Genomic DNA, 18590 nt, shown 5'->3' with positions numbered 1-18590 from the left:
ATGAGGTGTGCTGCCAAAAAAGGGCGGGTGAGGAAAAAATACATTCTTAAAGAATATGGTGCAAAGAAGGGCTTGGCCTGGTTCTCGTCTCAGTTTCCTATTTTTCTCTAGTATGGTCCATAAAATAGTTACCACCTGATCCTGCTGATTCTATACTCTGGCCCCCAAGTCATGCCAGCTAACAAATCCTTCTACCCTACGGTGCCTCTTCACCCTGGGGACTGTATACAGTGCAAGCTTTTCACTGTCCCGTTAAGTGCATCTGAACACTTTCCAGATACCCAAATGCAATTTCAACCAGAAATCCAAGCACAGGTTAAAAATGGAAGAATAAGTAACTCTTTTTTATATTAAAAAAAACCCCAAGGTTTTATTTCAGAGAAAAGTAAACATTGTTAACATGTTCAAAGGGTCTTCCATTTCCTCTCCCCACCCCACCAGGTTCAGCTGAGCCTCTAGAGCAGCATGCGTATACATATAATTTTTTTAAAGAAAACATCAATGCAATCAGGGGAGATATTGCGTGAAAGACGAAGGGGAATTTTCCCACCTGCAGATGAAAAAGGGAGGGGTTTCCAAATTCACCATTGGGAATCAACTACACAACACAGCATGCTTTCCACTCGCTAAACAAGGACAAACAAAGTGTTCCTCTCACTTACTGCACATCAGCTGAGGTCTTGGTGACTGTATCCCTACAGGTCCAAAGTTCCCATTCTTTGTTGAACTCTGCTTCCCTAACCCAGCTCATCAGTCCATCAACTATACTCACTCACTTCCCCAAATTACCTGACTTGCAACATCCAGCCTCCCTCTCTGTTGCTTGGGGAAGCGCCACCCTACTGGCTGTTCCCCCAGGGCCACACAAGTCCTTCCACATAAATTTGGCTAGGCTTTCCAGACACACACGCCGCCCACAGTTCAAAGACTGACTTGGCAAGCAATGGTTTACACACAGCAAACATGTTTCCTACTTAAAGTACAGCTCTGGCCTCTGTTCACTACAGTTAAAAACGCTACGTTTCTTAAGGTTCCTTCTTTATTTCATTTCCCCATGAAACTTACAACATTCATTAGCTTTTATAGACAAGGCAGTCGTCCTCCCCCTGCTTCCCTATCCTATGTGAAGTCTGTGGTGTTGTACGAGGTGCGTCTTGTATCGGAAGCCTTTGCCGCACTCGGCACACTTGTAGGGTTTCTCTCCCATGTGGGTTTTCCGGTGCCTTGCGAGATGCGAACTCTGTATAAAGCCTTTTCCACATTCAACACATATATAGGGCTTTTCCCCTGTGTGCGTTCTCTGGTGCTGAGTCAGGGTTGAGAAATCGCTGAAGCTTTTCCCGCACTCGCTGCATTCAAAGGGTTTCTCTCCCGTGTGGGTTCTTTGGTGGTTCACGAGGTGCGAGTTCCGACTGAAGCATTTCCCACACTCGGGACAAAGGAAAGGCTTCTCTCCGGTATGGATTCTCCTATGTGTAAAAAGGTGAGAGCTCACCGTGAAGTTTTCCCCACATTCACTGCATATGTAGGGCTTCTCCCCCGTGTGAATTCTCTGGTGTTTAATAAGGTCAGAGCGCCAGCTGAAGCTCTTGCTACATTCAGTGCACTTATGAGGCTTCTCTCCCACTGGAGAGATCTCAGGTTGGACATTAAGGCTTGAATTATATTGGACGCTCCCCCCACCTTCGGTGTAACGAAAAGGTTCTACTCCCAAGGGAATCCCAGGTGGAGACACGATGTCCTGGAGGAGTCCCAGGCTACCACCTCGATCTGCAGATTCATTATGCTGCTGATCAGGACAATTGTCTTGCATCTGTTCATCTTCAATGGCTCCTCCATGACTTTGAGGAGCATTTTCTTCATTTTGTCTCAGTAGAAGCTCATCTTGCTGCACCTTCTCTGCATCATCTCCAGGAGGAATCTCTTCCTCGTACACACTTGGGATCTCAGAGTTTCCTAGAAAGCAGAAGCATCAGATAGGAGGATTTAGACCAATAATATTAATAGTAGCCTGAAAAGTAAGTATGACATTCCCCCTGAGGACTTTAAGAATCCTACAGGCTAGGGCGGAATAACTAGAAGACACTTCATGGCATGACTTTGGGGAGATGGGTGTGAGGCAGGCACAGGCAAGTTAACAGCCAAGGAGAGAGGTAATTCATGCTGGCAATCACCCCATGAAGGTGAGAAGTGGGAAAGGAGGGGGCTAATCCTTCCCCACCAAAGAAACATGGATTTGAAACTGGAGTTGCCCAGTCTTCTCCCTGCCCAATCTTTCTCAAGGGAAGGGCCTGGCAGGAAGCGTATGCTGCTCAGTGCTGCCACTCGCCCACCCCAGTGTTGCCTCATAAGGAAAGCACAACTACACAATCGGCCACCTGAGACAAAGATGCAGAAGAGAGGAGGAAGGAGAAAGTGAGGACATCTATACAGTCATAACTCGGGTTACAGACACTTTGGGCTGCACGATTTCGGGTTGTGCACCGTGCCAAACCCGGAAGTACCGGAATGGGTTACTTCTGGGTTTCGGCGCTTGCGTGCGCAGAAGCGCTAAATCACGCTTTGCACATGCACAGAAGCACCGAATCACAACCCGCGCGTATGTAGATGCAGCGCTGCAGGTTGCGGACGCTGCGGGTTGTGAACGTGCTTCCCGCACGGATCACGTTTGCAACGCGAGCATCCACTGTACTGCCATTAGTGATGAAGATTAGTGAAGACCAGCTAGAAAGTGTGTTTCCAGCCACACCGTGCATAAAGCGAGACCAGGATGAGATATTTGATAGAAATATCTTTTTTTGGACTGTTCTATCTCACCTATAAATTCTCTTTCTGTAGAACTGGAGAGCACAGATGCACACAGTTCTTCTACTGGTTCCATCCACAGATGTCACGCTGAGGAATCCTGTTCACGGCAAGACATATAGAAAGATACGCAGACGATACTGCAAATGTCTGTAAAATCTCTTCCAAGTGCAATACACTAATCAACATAACAAACCACACAACCCCTTCACTAGCACAGTAACAGAAACTTTACTGGGACTTTATCCATCTCCCAGGTCAGAACCCACCTTCAACATGGCCATCTGAGCTCACTGCAAACCCATTTCCAACATGCACCTCTCTGAAATTATTGTTAGCAGTATTTATATGGCACCATCCCTATACACGCTTCCTCAGATGAAGAGCGGTTCACCTCGTATCTTCAGAGAGAGAAAATAATCCGTTTATCCAATTTACACATGAAAACAATTAAACTTTCACCTGGTGCCTTCATGCAAAAACTGGAAAATTACTCAAGACCCTGAGTGCGCCGCTTTCGAATCTCCTCCACTTTGCCCCAAAGTCTGTTTAAAACAAAATACAGGGACAAGGGGGGAAATGAAAAATGTTATTATGCATCTTTACATTTCATAGCAGCAGAAGCTTGGGAGTAGATTGCAAGAATCTCCTCAGAAATACTTTTCCTGCCACTCCCCTCTCCCCCATCAATGTTCTACATGAAGAGCATGGAAATGCATGAGGATTTGTATACACAGCTAGGTCAAACAATACATGATATAAGTGGTTCTACTATAACTATGTTCAGGCATCACACCAAAGCCATTGTTTGCTGTGATGTCTGAATGGACACATCAAGGTTTGCAATCCAGGAGCAAACCAGTATCAGTAACCACAGTTTGAAAGGAAGTTACAAGCCACAGCTGGTGCTAGCTGTGGCCCGGTTTGCACATCCCAAAAAGCCGGAGTATGGCTTACTGTGCGCGGGTGGCACTGTGGGTTAAGCCACAGAACCTAGGACTTGCCGATCAGAAGGTCGGCGGTTCGAATCCCCGCGATGGGGTGAGCTCCCATTGCTCGGTCCCAGCTCCCGCCGACCTAGCAGTTCAAAAGCACGTCAAAGTGCAAGTAGATAAATAGGTACCACTCCAGTGGGAAGGTAAACGGCGTTTCCGTACGCTGCTCTGGTTCGCCAGAAGCGGCTTAGTCATGCTGGCCACATGACCCGGAAGCTGTACGCCGGCTCCCTTGGCCAATAAAGCGAGATGAGTGGCGCAACCCCACCGTCGGTCACGACTGGACCTAATGGTCAGGGGTCCCTTTACCTTTTTATGGCTTACTGTGACCACATAAATGCACTGGCTTCTTAAGAGCAGCTCCCTTTTACTTTGGCTCAGTTACAGATTGTGATGAGGAAGAGAGACTTGAACCACAATCAGCCTCATATGAAGCAAAACCTTTGCTTAACTGCTAAGCAGTTAAGCAGTGCTGAGCTGAAAAGCCTGTGAAGAAGCAATGTCGCAGCAGTCTCCTTTCTAGAAGGTTAAGTAATATATTGTGCATTTCCACTAAACCATGGGTTTCACTTTGTGTGGTGTGCATATATGTCCAGCAATGTTGAAATTGAAAAACTAATTACAGGCATTGCTCAATCTATAAGGGCACCTGTACCCCCATCCCAAATTGGTTTTTTTCCTCTTAAACTACGACTGTTGAGCAGATGGAAGCAAGAGAAGGCTTGCAGCTCCCAATCATAGTTATTTCATGTGCCTGTAAACCCAAACCATGATTTGGGTTTGAAATAACGGTTTATGCAAACCCTTGTTTAGTGTACAGCGGTACCTCAGGTTAAGAACTTAATTTGTTCCGGAGGTCCGTTCTTAACCTGAGGTACCACTTTAGCTAATGGGGCCTCCCGCTGCCACTGCGCTGCCGCTGTGCGATTTCTGTTCTCATCCTGAAGCAAAGTTCTTAACCTGAGGTACTATTTCTGGGTTAGTGGAGTCTGTAACCTGAAGCGTCTGTAACCTGAAGCGTATGTAACCCAAGGTACCACCGTAATGGCTCTATGGAGCTGCTTATCTGCAATATGGCATTGGTAATAAACAAACAAACAAACAAACCAGCAAACAAACAAATAAATAAGATAGAATACTATTAATGCCTACCTTTATAATGATGAAAGATTTAATGGGATATTTTTATAGCAAATTTAACAACAAAAAATAAACAAATGGGGGGAAACAAGGCAAAAGAGAAAAAGAAAACATCAGCTCACATTAGTAATCCAGTAACCATCAATACAGCAATCTCAGTTTTAATATATGCGATGAGTAGTATTCAATTAGCACACCCCTTTAGTGCAAATATTTCTGCTTGGGCAATGGCGCCTGTCCCATGTGCACCCCATGCCCTCCCCAGATTTGCTCTGGAAGGTTGGGAGACCCCCTAGAACAGACTAGGGAGTGCCTGGGAGAAGAGAGGAAAACCCTTTTGTACAAGCAGATATCCTTGTGCTAACAGGATGGTTACTTTAGTGCTGCCTTGGCTACAACCATAAGTCAATATACACCGTCCAAATGTCCTGACAGATATCAAGACAAAATTGATGTTTATAAGAAATACGTTCAAATGTAGCAAGGTCCTTGAATCATTGTGTAATAGATAACTGGTGCTTGTCCTTCCAGGCTCTTGGAAAGCATAAGGCCTTGCAAAATCCACTTTTTCAGTCCTGCCATTACCACAGGAATATATTTTTAAAGTCATGGGCCCTGTAAACATCAAGGATTCGTTCGATACAAAATTAATGCAGACAGTAACCAAAAAGAAAATAACACAAGACATGCGAACATTTTATGCCTCAAAATTATAAATTAACAGCAGTCTCTCAAAGAAGGTTTACAAATGAGTTTCTTTGCCTCCTCCTTACTTCTGTTTTTACCTTTCTCATAGCTTTCCAACATTGTTTTCACAAGATGGAAATGGGTTTTTAATGTTAAATCTAATTATTATTATTATTATTATTATTATTATTATTATATTTATTGAATTTATATACCGCCCTATACCTGAAGATCTCAGGGCAGTTCACAGAAAATATATTATATTATACATATTATTGTATGCCTTTTACCCTCAGCTATACATTTCTGGAGATACTTTGGGTGGAATTCAATATAGCATTTGTAGCAATGGATTTAGACACTAGGAGACAATATATTGTTTAGGTGTTATCCATCCTTTGCAGCTTAAACTTGAAAGCAAAGACAAGGTTTGTTTAACCTTCTACAATAATTACCAAGAATGCTTTTAGGCAGACTGGATTTTTCTGGTATTACCTCTTTTCTATCCTTTAAAAACAATATTCTCCCAAATGTTGTTTTATAATCAATGCTATTTACATGCAGAGGTCAAAACTTTGGCCTATTCTTGTCCACATTGGGCTCATTTTGCCACATCCTAGGCACCTAGGGACGCAGGTGGCGCTGTGGGTTAAACCACAGAGCCTAGGACTTGCCGATCAGAAGGTTGGCGGTTCGAATCCCCGCAATGGGGTGAGCTCCCATTGCTCGGTCCCTGCTCCTGCCAACCTAGCAGTTCGAAAGCACGTCAAAGTGCAAGTAGATAAATAGGTACCGCTTCAGTGGGAAGGTAAACGGCGTTTCCGTGCGCTGCTCTGGTTCGCCAGAAGTGGCTTAGTCATGCTGGCCACATGACCCGGAAGCTGTACGCCGGCTCCCTTGGCCAATAAAGCAAGATGAGCGCCGCAACCCCAGAGTCGGTCACGACTGGACCTAATGGTCAGGGGTCCCTTTACCTTTACCTAGGCACCTAGAACCCTAGGAAACCACAAAGCCCTTTTCAAAGTGCCAGACTTCAAGAGAGCTTTGGGTAATGCATAGGGAAAGACCATACATTCTTTATCTGATGATAACAGGCGTACAAGGTTGGAATGGACACATCTTACCAAGCAGTGCCAAAGAATTTCAAATCTGGCAGCGTCCTCATTTATCACACCGTCAACTTTTGCCATCTGGAAATGAATCAGCAATGTTTTAGTCTTTTCCCGGATGACTCAGAAAAACTTAGGAAATGAGCCGAGAACAAGATGGTTCTAGGAGCTAACAGAATCCCCCCCACTTCACACAAATGTGCTATTAAAATATAGATATCCTTCGGAAAAGGGGGGGGCAGAAATGGAACCGTGCTTCCGCTAGGCCTGAATTTGGGGCTCCTCCTGCTCTCATTCCACTGAGCTGGAGAAATTATTTCTTTGGCCTAAAGTCCATTGCTAACCATTTGCAATCTTTGTCACCTTTCTGAATTGTTTGTTCGCTTTATGTAACAGAAATCGTTTCATGTCCTCTGCAAAGCTGGCCACTTCACTGCTCTGCCCGAATTCCAGTTTATTTTATGAACACATTAAAAAGCAACTGTCTAAAGACAGTTCTATGGGGACATGATGCCTTACTTCTCTCCTTTGTAAAAGCTCATATTTAATCTGGAAAGATGCAGGAACTGGAGGTCAAGGAAGAGAAGACCGTGGAGTTCTAACCACTCATGATTTATTGCATTGGATTAAAAAAAAATTGAAATTGTGGCGATTAGCAGAATCAGGACTGGACTGCTGGTTTCCCCTATTGAATAATATATTCAATATCACTTCTCAGCTCACGACCATCTCTTGCTTATGATAAGGTCTGAGTGCTCAAGTCTCCCAGTTTCATTGTCATACATCATTCAGTATGTGGTTCCAAGCTGGGCTGATCATTGCCGAACCTCAGCTATTGAATGCTAATGATGTGGAAGGAAGAAACACTATACCTTTGACGGCTGCATTTGCTGATCTGATACTAATGCTTAAATCCACACTCAGACGACAGCTTCACTGTGCAACTGTGCACAGTGTGGTGTAGTGGTTAGAGTGTCAGAGTAGGACCTGACAGACCATTGTTCAACTCCCCACTTGGCCATGAAGCTTAATGGGTGACCCTAGGCTGGTCAAAGAGCCAGTGTGGTGTAGTGGTTAAGAGCGGTAGTCTTGCAATCTGGGGAACCAGGTTCGCGTCTCCGCTCCTCCACATGCAGCTGCTGGGTGACCTTGGGCCAGTCACACTTCTTTGAAGTCTCTCAGCCCCACTCACCTCACAGAGTGTTTGTTGTGGGGGAAGAAGGGAAAGAATGTTGGCCGCTTTGAGACTCCTGAAGGGGAGTGAAAGGCGGGATATCAAATCCAAACTCTTCTTCTTCTTCGTCTCAGCTAACCTACCTCACAGGGTTGCTGTTATGACTATTGGGTGGTTGCTCGAGAGCAATCAGGCAAGATGCCTCACTGGTCTGTTCTAGAGCTTTATTATTGGTGCTAAAAACCTTTACAATGCAGAGTGCCTCTATTCCACGTCTTGCTCATTCACTGGCAGAATCTGAGAGTGGGCGGTCCTTAAATCTTCCCCAGCAGAGTAGTCTCTTGACCCCCAGCCTACGCCTCCCCTCTCTGCGCGAAAGCCTACTGCGCAGGAAAGGCTTGGGTAAAGGGGGACCTCCCTCCTCCCCGCTTTGCTCAGGCAAGGTGTCTTGGCACCGCCTTGCATCCTCCGAGCGCTGCATCTCCTCTCCACTAGAGGCGTGGCTTCCTTCCTCTGCTGAGGACATGCTGCTTCCCAAGATCTTTGGGGGCTCTCCATAATCCATCTGTCTTTCCCCCCTCGCCCCTGAGCCGATGGCAGTTCCCTGACAGTTGCTGTGGGGATTAAATAAGGAGGAGAAAGAATCACACATGCCACCTTGAGCTCCTTAGAGATAGACGTGGGACATAAAAGCCACAAAGAAGTAAGTATTTTTCTCTTCACCCAGCTCCCCTCAATTTGTGAAGGTTGTGGGACACCGGTATATACTGACTTGTGTCCCCTGAAACAGCGGCAGGATAAGCAGGTAATTTAATTTTAATCAAGTCTACGGGTTGACTTACTTTGCTGTTGCAAACCACGTAGGTTTTCAGTCAGGATGTCTTGCCGACGTGCATCTTCTGCATTCCAGGATCATTGAACAGGCCGCCCTGCACATCAAGAGATTAACAATGACAATGGTAACTTACTAGTGGCGTCCATCAAAAATCCACAGCAGGGTGGAAGGGACATAAGAGAGGAAAGAAGGAAGCACCTCCCTTTTTTCCCTCCCACCCCCTATCCATGCTACCCACAGTTGCATTTTCTCCTACTCTCAGCATGCCTGAACTGAGAGGAAGTGCCTTTGAGAGAGTGGTTTGATTAGGAAAGAGCCCACCAAAAAGCACTTCCTCCTAGTTTCCAGTAGGAGAAAGCAGTTGCGGCAAGGAGGCTAACCAGGGTAAGCTGTCTGGGGTTTGGCTTGAAACTGTTGTGCTCTTTGCCCTTCACTCAAATCCCACTCCCATCCAGGTCATGTCTTGAGAACAAATACAAAAAATAAAAATACCGTATTATTATTATTATTTAACTCCACTGAAGTCTGGTCCTGAGGAGTTTTGCATTTAAATGGAGGAAAGTGAGAGCCTCTATTGCCAAGGGCATTCCTGGCAGCTTGAAGGATATTGGGACTTAGGTGGAGTTTGTATCCAGTTGTCTCCCAAGACAGACAGATGCCCATCTTTCTCCATTGTGGGAAGGCAGTTGTAGACCCAGCCCTCTCGGCAGTCTCTGCCCACCATCAGAGTAGAAAACACTACACCCTATACAGTGGTACCTTGGGTTACATATGCTTCAGGTTACATACGCTTCAGGTTACAGACTCCACTAACCCAGAAATATTACCTCGGGTTAAGAACTTTGCTTCAGGATGAGAACAGAAATCGTGCTCCGGCGGCACGGCAGCAGCGGGAGCCCCATTAGCTAAAGCGGTGCTTCAGGTTAAGAACAGTTTCAGGTTAAAAACGGACCTCCGGAACAAATTAAGTATTTAACCCGAGGTACCACTGTATCTATTGGTTTGAAGCAGCTCTGTGTGGGTAGCAGAACATGAAGACAGATCACCAACAGTCAAAGATTATGGCTGCATTTGCCCAACAGTGTCAACAATTCCTTACTTAGATCCCATTTCCTGCTAAACCCGTGTAAACTCAATCCACTGAAGAAAGGGTATGTTAATACAGATATTCTCCACAAGGTGGCTGCAAAAATTACTTTGCAGTGAGAAAAGATTGTATGGATCCACCTGCTGAAGTTCACACACAAAGTAATCCATTACTTTAACTGGAAGACCTAGGTTAACATCACCATTTCCCCATGCGATAGCAATTGCCATGGGCCTATTATTCCTTTCTCCAGTCTGATCTAACTCACAGGGTTCTGGTGGGGATAAAATGGATGAAGGATAACAATGTATATCGCCTTGAGCTCTTTGGATAAAACCTGCATTTGTCCAAATATGAAGAAAACTGTGGGTTTCTTATGTATTAAATACTGTGGACATCAATTCACCAATTCCATATTTTATTCATTCTGTCAAATAAAAAGCTGTATTCCTCTGGCCACAAAGCAGTTTTATAATTATCCGGTGTATTTCTCATCATAAATGAATTCACTGGTATACTAGCACGTTTTTTAAAAAATCCCTGTTCACAGCAGGATCCTGTTCATGTCTACTCAGAAGTAAGTTCCACTGAATTCAATGGGACTTACTCCCAGGTAGGTATGTGCAGAATTGTACAAGTTTTTGTATCACAATTGCTTTCTTTTAAAAGTGTGAGAGAGGGACAGAGAACAAGAACTGCACTCAATTGCCTGGACATTTTGCTAATTGAATCTGCTAGTAGAAATAATGCAAATTTGATTATTAAATTTTCAGTCCCTTCAACACACCTCCCTTCTGCCCCGCAAAACACAATGCACTTTTTTACAACGGATATGGGTACTGTGTGTGTGTGTGTGTGTGTGTGTGTGTGCAGCCTGAATCACGATAACAGGTTTTTATCCCATTACAGGTGCTAATTAAGACTGCAATTGTAATCTCATTTACTTCAGCCTAAGCCTCATTGAATTCAAAATAATTTATTTCTGAGCAGACATGGTTAGGAATGGATTATGCTGCAATCTACCAATGCCAGGATTTTTCATTTTTGAATGGTCGCTGTACTTATTTACATACATTTAGGTTTTAATGTAATTGTCACAGTCTGGTGTCCCCGCCTCCCTTTTCCTCAGAACTCACTTTTTACATTTTTTCTTCTGTGTCTGCCAAGTAAGGACAGCATTTCAGGTATCTGATAAAAGGGACACTCGTCCACATATTTATGCCATGATAAACGTTCTTGTTTAGAAACCTACCCAGATCCTTAGAAAACTGAGGTAATTTTAATCTGTTTCAGTCAAACCGCTGGAGAGTTCCAGCACCTACTGTGGCTGTAGAGACCAATACAGGAGAGACATGTTTTATTGCAGGTGGGGCAGATGAAGGTATCTGGTTTCGCTGGTGCATATGCCTCACTCGTTTCTTCTCTTTGTGCTCCCCCCCAGTGGTCATTTCCAGTGGTTGGGAAGTAAGGTTTTAAAATCTCTTTGGAAACCACCTTGCGGTTGGTTGGTTGGTTGGTTTTCACAATAAGCAGTATATAAATCTTACGAAATAAATAAATGCATAAATAAATAAATATATGTGTTATTATTAAAGGTACCATGAGACTCTTTGCTGTATATACAAACCCACAACTGTGCAATTTCAGCATTAAGCAAATCATCACCATCCCTCTTCCTTGTAGATCAGAGCTTTCCACACTTTTCATGTTGGTGACACACTTTTTAGACATGCATCATTCCGCGATGCAGTAATTCAGTTTCACTAGGAAAGTGGAGGTTAAACTAACCCCTTTCCACACCTGGGAGAAGCGCGGGGAGCATTCGTGCAACACACCTACACACTGCAGCCGACACACTAATGTGTTGCAACACACAATTTGGAAAGCTCTGCTGTAGAGGAAGGGCCCACAACGCAATAGCCTCAAGTGTGGTGTAGAACAGGAGTGACCAGATACTGTTACTTGTGGGACAAATATTGAATAATTATAGGCAGTTCAGCGCAGAGGTGCCAACTTGAGCAGAAGATGGTGTGTGTGTATGATGATGCACACATGGCATATGTGTGATACAGGAATATCAGGAGGAACCAGGGGACAGAGCTGAACGCAGTGGCAGCACAGCTTCAATGCTGGTGGCTCCTCTCCTGCTACTGCCACTGCCCTCCTCTTTCCCCTCCATGGCTGAAGAAGGAGAAACCACCAGCCCCTAATCGGCCTCCTCCTGATTGTTATGCCACCTTGAGCTCCTTTGGAGGAAAAATGGGGACATAAATGCAATAAATGAATATAGTTTGAATGACCTGGTCTTGAGACACAAGAAGTGCAGCCTAAAACCTTATGAAATGGCTGCTGCTGGTGGTAGTGCATTATCCTGTTGGATCAGGCTGAGAGAACAGCAGATGATCCAAGTGTCCCTATTTTCCAGGGGCAGTCCTGGATTTACAAGCGCCGTCCCAGTGTCTGATTTGATCCCGGAAAGTACCGCTTTTCTTTAGGACGTCCCTATTTTCAATGGAGAAATGTTGGACAGCAGGGAGTTATGTGACCCCTGAACCAAGGAGATAAGTAACCTTTAGAAGGCATCTGAAGGCAGACCTATATAGTCTTATTCTGTTTTTATATGTGTTGGAAGCCACAAAGAGTATTATTATCATTATTCTGGAACAGGATGTCCCTATTTTCACTGGAGAAATGTTGTGGAGGGTATGGAAATTTGGACAGTATTGAGTTATGTGACCCCTAAGCCAAGGAGAGAAGTAACTTATACAACCTTTAGAAGGCATCTGAAGGCAGCCCTGTACAGGGAAGTTAATTTTTTAATGCTTAATGTTTATTATGTTTTTATGCATGTTAGAAGCTGCTCAGAGTGGATGGAACAACCCAGTCAGATGGGCGGGGTATAAATATTATTATTATCAGTGCTTTTTTCTGGGGGGACACATACCCCTAAACATTTTGTGAGTCTTTATACTTTTTGTCCATTTACTGTCCATTTATTTTCTCCGATTTGAACTATATAATGATGATTTTCTTGAGTCAAAATGAGAGTGCCCCTAAACATTTTTTTTAAAGCACTTATTGTTGTTGTTGTTGTTGAATAGTAAAGGTAAAGGGACCCCTGACCATTAGGTCCAGTCGCGGACGACTCTAGGGTTGCGGCGCTCATCTCGCTTTATTGGCCGAGGGAGCCGGCGTACAGCTTCCGGGTCATGTGGCCAGCATGACTAAGCCGCTTCTGGCGAACCAGAGCAGCGCACAGAAACGCCGTTTACCTTCCCGCCGGAGCGGTACCTATTTATCTACTTGCACTTTGGCGTGCTTTTGAACTGCTAGGTTGGCAGGATGCATAAAGTAAAGGAAACGGTAAAGGACCCCTTGATGGTTAAGTCCAGTCAAAGGCGACTATGGGGTTGTGATGCTCATCTTGCTTTCAGGCCGAGGGAGCCGGTGTTTGTCCACAGACAGCTTTCCGGGTCATGTGGCCAGCATGACTAAAGCACTTCTGGCGCAATGGAACACTGTGACGGAAACCAGAGTGCATGGAAACGCCGTTTACCTTCCCGCTGGAGTGGTACCTATTTATCTACTTGCACTTTGACGTGCTTTCAAACTGCTAGGTTGGCAGGAGCAGGGATCGAGCAACGGGAGCTCACCCCGTTGCGGGGATTCGAACCGCCAACCTTCTGATCGGCAAGTCCTAGGCTCTGTGGTTTAACCCACAGCGCCACCCGTGTCCCGTTATTGACAGCATCTTAAAAAGCAGAGACATCACCTTGCCAACAAAGGTCCGTCTAGTTCAAGCCATGGTTTTCCCAGTAGTGATGTATGGAAGTGAGAGCTGGACCATAAAGAAGGCTGATCGCCAAAGAATTGATGCTTTTGAGTTATGGTGCTGGAGGAGACTCTTGAGAGTCCCATGGACTGCAAGAAGATCAAACCGATCCATTCTGAAGGAAATCAGCCCTGAGTGCTCACTAGAAGGACAGATCCTGAAGCTAAGGCCCCAGTACTTTGGCCACCTCCTGAGAAGAGAAGACTCCCTGGAAAAGACCCTGATGCTGGGAAAGATGGAGGGCGCAAGGAGAAGGGGACGACAGAGGACGGGATGGTGGGACGGTGTTCTCGAAGCTACCAGCATGAGTTTGACCAAACTGCGGGAGGCAGTGGAAGACAGGAGTGCCTGGCGTGCTCTGGTCCAGGGGGTCACGAAGAGGCGGACACGACTGAACGACTAAACAACAACAATCCTTCTACCAAACGCTAAAGCAAACAGCTTAACAAAGCTTATGTGCTTGGAAGTCGTTCTGCGCATGGCCCATTGGCATGAACCATGCGCCTTGGGAGCATCACTGCGTTCTTGCACAGTGCACATCCACGTCAATGGTGCATCTTTGGGAGAATTTCCTGTGTGCTCTGTGAGCACAGGAGTGCCTGGCGTGCTCTGGTCCAGGGGGTCACGAAGAGGCGGACACCACTAAATGACTCAACAACAACAACATTTTCATTGGAGAAATGCTGGAGGGTCTGTATCAGGGAACCAGGGTGGAGCTTGGTGGGAAATGGGTGCAGAGGAGTAAAATGAGCAGCAAAAAAAGCTGAGCCACCCCCAGCACCCCTTCCCCACTCCTGGGCACCCCAGGGGGCTAAAAGGAGGAGGCCTCCAAGTGAACCCCTCCCCCCGGGGTGGGGTAAAGTCTGCTGAACCCCCCCCCCCGGGTTTTGCGGGCGGGGGAAGAAGCCCCCATGTGCAGAGATAGATAGATAGATAGATAGATAGATAGATATTTTACCCCGCCCATCTGGCGCGGTCCCATGTGCAGAGATATTTATTAATTAATTAATTAATTAATTAATTATACCCCGCCCATCTGGCGTGGTCCCCCCAGCCACTCTGGGCGGCTCAAACACTAAAATACAATAACCTATTAAACCTTAAAAGCTTCCCTGAACCAGATGCCAAATGCTCGGCGGGGCTGGAGGGGCCTCCTCCGGGCCACGGGGAAACGAGCCTCTCTCTGTCGCCGCCACCCCGGGCGGCCCGTCCCCTTCGGCCGGACTCCTCCAGCGCCTTCCCCTCGCCCGCGCCTCCCTACCTCTCCTCCTCCTCGGCTCCGCCCCGCCCGACGCCGGCGCCGCAGGCTCCGAGGCCCGACAAAGGCCCACAGGGCTCCTCGCCTCGCCTCCTCGGCCCGCCCGGCCGGCCTGCTGCGGTCCCTCGCCGCCCCCCGCTCCGCCTCCGCCTGAGGCGACCCGAGGAGACTCCCCTCAGCCGCCCCCGACTCCCGGCGGCATCTCGACCGTTTCTCCGCCTCAGTTTCTTTTTTATTAATTTTGGCGCGAAGGCGGCGCCCTGGAAGAAGAAGAAGCGGCTCGCGGTTGCTCTTTGCAAGCGGCGCCACGGAATTTATCTCGTTTATTTCAGTGGTTCTCAAATTCCCGACCCCCAACTCTGGGTCACCATTTCAGAATGCAAATTTCTCCGCGCCGCACCGGATGTTTTTTTAATCGCTAACTAGGATTGTCCTCAATCTCACCCGATGCTCTTTTTGAAAATATTCTGCAAGTGAACTGGCACTGCGGCTCTGCACGTTTGAATGTTTCTGGGATTGCCCTTGAATCTTCTTCCCACCACGTTTGGCATCCCCTCCTGCCACGCCCTGGTTTATTCTGCTTTTCTTTCGTAAAATGTATACATCGCAAGATAGTTGAAAACAACAACACCGCCCAAAGCAGCTTGCGAAAAGGTAAAGCAGCAAAACCGAGGGAAAATCCTCAACCCAACTTTTAAGGCATAATGGAAGTTGAAAATACTAAAGTGGAATGGAATTGCTTCAGCTTGTCTAAAACAGGGATGGTTTTCATCAGGCACCGAAAAGAGTACAGTGAAAGTTGCTCTTTGCGGCAACAGCACACAAAATATTTGTATTGCTTTATTTTATGAAATTTATACACAGCTTGGTAGTTTAAAAGCAAACATAAAAGCGGCTTATGAAAAGATAAAGCAGTAAAACCAAGTGAAAATCCACAACAACCCTACTCAGGGTGGCGCTGTGGGTTAAACCACAGAGCCCAGGGCTTGCGATCAGGAGGTCGGCGGTTCGAATCCCCACAACGGGGTGAGCTCCCGTTGCCCGGTCTCAGCTCCTGCCCACCTAGCAGTTCAAAAGCACGTCAAAGTGCAAGTAGATAAATAGGTACCACTCCAGCGGGAAGGTAAACGGCGTTTCCATGCGCTGCTCTGGTTCGCCAGAAGCGGCTTAGTCATGCTGGCCACATGACCCGGACGCTGTACGCCAGCTCCCTCGGCCAGTAAAGCGAGATGAGCGGCGCAACCCCAGAGTCGGCCACGACTGGACCTAATGGTCAGGCGTCCCTTTACCTTTACTCGGTCAGTAAAACATAAGACATGTGGGTTCAAGCCCCGTGTTGGGTAAAAGATTCTTGCATTGCAGGGGGATTGTATTAGATATCCCTTGTGGCCCCTTCCAACTCTACAAATCTATGATCCTATTAACAAAAGTTGAAAATACTAGAGCAGATTAGAATTGCCTCAGCTTTCTAAGCATCTGGGTAGACTTGTCCAAAACAGGGGTAGCTTTTAGCAGGTGCCAAAAAGAGTACGGCGAAGGCGCCTGCTTGATCTCAATAGGCAAAGTGGTAGCACTGCCACACTAAAATGATCAGGTTCTTGCAAATGTGGAATGGGTGTTATTTATATGGCACCGGTGCTAGTCTGGTTATAGTGCAACCTACATCGCAGAGTGAGATGCAGTTTATTTGACAGGAGAATCTATATTTATCTGTCTCCACATCTTTTCTGTCCAGGTACCAGAAAAGATGGCAAAACACTAAAAGGTTGTTGAAAGGAGGGAAGTGGAACTGCACTCTGAACGACCATAGTAGTTTCCCTCCCAAAGCAATCTCTTGGTGGTAATGAAAGCTTGTCTTGAACTGGCTAATTTGGGCTGCTGCTTGTTTGTAGCTTCCTTTGAAATGTATCCTTTTTTAAAAAGATTTTTTTTTACTCCCTTTTTTCCTCCATACATAATTTCTTCAGCACTGTTTGAGGCATCGCCACCATCTCTTTTTTTTGCCAACCATAAAGAGTTAGTGCATTTTTATGTCCGTAGGTTTTGCCATGTTTATGGAGCTTTAATACTGTATTTTACTATGTTGTGCTTCTGAGCCAACTAGTGAGCCGTGTTACTGGGTGACCCATGTAGGTGTCATGATGATGATTAAAAATCTATTAACTGGCTGTGTCTAAAGTGTCACCTTATGGGGAAATCAAGGATTTTACAAATCCATGTTATTCTTATTTTTAATGGATGCTTTCCAAAAGGCACAATTTGTCTCCAAAGGCTGCTTATGCTTCAGCAAGCATTGTTATTCTAGCTATGGTAATTCTATCTTAATAATGCCTTTCCGCCAGTTTTCCTGAAACAGACATTAGGCTAACTGATCTGTAAGTTCCTCGATACTCCCTGGACCCCTTTTAAAAATTGGTGTTACATTGGCCAGTTTCCAGTCCTGCAGCACAATAAGTTTATATATTTCGCATTTCTTTGTTAGAAGATCAGCAGTTTCACATTTGAGGTAAAAATTATTGAGTGGGTGTCATTTGGACCTGGTTAATTTGTTAATTTTTAATTTCCAGACTCCCTTCCTGAGAAAGTTAGTTCAGGCACAGGGATCTGCCCATTTCCCCACAGTGAAAACAGATGCAAATAATTCATTCAGCTTCTTTGCAATCTCATCTTCCGCCTTTAGCACATCTCTAAGTCCCTTGCTGTCCAACTACCTCCTTAGCAGGTGCCAAGTCTCATTAGTACAATTGCAGCTCTCCCTCCTCTGCAACAATGAAAGGCAATCCAGGCGGATACAACTGATTCAAGGGAACTTTTACTAAGAAAGCACCCTATAGATAACACCCACATGAGTTTCACACATCTTGAGAAGCTTATAAAGGTAAAGGTACCCCTGCCCGTATGGGCCAGTCGTGTCCAACTCTAGGGTTGCGCGCTCATCTCGCTTAAGAGGCCGGGAGCCGGCGCCGGACGAGGACACTTCCGGGTCACGTGGCCAGCGTGACGAAGCTGTTCTGGCGAGCCAGCACCAGCGCAGCACACGGAAACGCCGTTTACCTTCCCGCTAGAAAGCGGTGCCTATTTATCTACTTGCACTTAGGGGTGCTTTCGAACTGCTAGGTGGGCAGGAGCTGGGACCGAACGATGGGAGCTCACCCCGCCGCAGGGATTCGAACCGCCGACCATACGATCAGCAAGTCCTAGGCACTGAGGTTTTACCCACAGCGCCACCCGCGTCCCTGAGAAGCTTATAACACGATGCAAAATAACAGTAACTTCATTAGGTGAATGAAGCCAGTCCCACCTGCTGTCTACAGTTCTTTTACTCCCAAGCAAACAAAGATACGTTCACAGCAAACACTTTCTTTTAAAGACATTCTTTATTTTTTATATACAATATTCTTTTTAAACTTTTAAAAATTACATATGCAGGATGCCAGCTCAGAGACAGCCAGAAGCTCCCCAGTTCACAAGGCTGACTCTTGCCCTTTTTAATATTTCAGAAGAAAAATATAAACTTTAGGAAAGTGAAATAAGAGGCAGGATGACAGCCAACATCCACTATGAATAAGTGTTTCATGGTAGATGGACTAAATCAAGCAGAGGTGCCCCTAGACCTGTGGTTATCAACAACTGCACCACTACAGATTGACATCACAATAATGAATGAG

At 45.9% G+C, this 18590-nt stretch overlaps 1 protein-coding gene across 3 annotated transcripts; it reads right to left on the bottom strand.

Annotated features, from left to right (window-relative positions):
- Positions 1 to 39: 39 nt before the first annotated feature.
- Positions 40 to 15024, bottom strand: ZNF697 (zinc finger protein 697). Of its 3 annotated transcripts, none has more exons than XM_080987232.1 (6): positions 14926 to 15024; positions 8753 to 8839; positions 6752 to 6817; positions 3268 to 3350; positions 2818 to 2905; positions 40 to 1956 (listed from the first exon to the last, which is right to left on the bottom strand). In XM_080987232.1, exons 5-6 carry the CDS (start codon positions 2879 to 2881, stop codon positions 1115 to 1117), a joined length of 906 nt encoding a protein of 301 aa, XP_080843358.1. In that variant the 5' UTR covers positions 2882 to 2905; positions 3268 to 3350; positions 6752 to 6817; positions 8753 to 8839; positions 14926 to 15024; the 3' UTR covers positions 40 to 1114. The 3 variants fall into 3 exon arrangements, with proteins under 3 accessions (XP_080843358.1, XP_080843359.1, XP_080843360.1); XM_080987233.1 differs by lacking the exon at positions 14926 to 15024 and adding an exon at positions 14764 to 14884; XM_080987234.1 differs by lacking the exons at positions 3268 to 3350; positions 6752 to 6817; positions 8753 to 8839; positions 14926 to 15024 and having other exon boundaries at positions 2818 to 3261.
- Between the last annotated feature and the right edge of the window lie 3566 nt (positions 15025 to 18590).

The sequence above is a fragment of the Podarcis pityusensis genome, assembly GCF_964106645.2.
Source record: "Podarcis pityusensis genome assembly, chromosome: 17".
Lineage (NCBI taxonomy): Eukaryota > Metazoa > Chordata > Lepidosauria > Squamata > Lacertidae > Podarcis > Podarcis pityusensis.
This window is presented reverse-complemented; position numbering and strand designations above follow the sequence as displayed.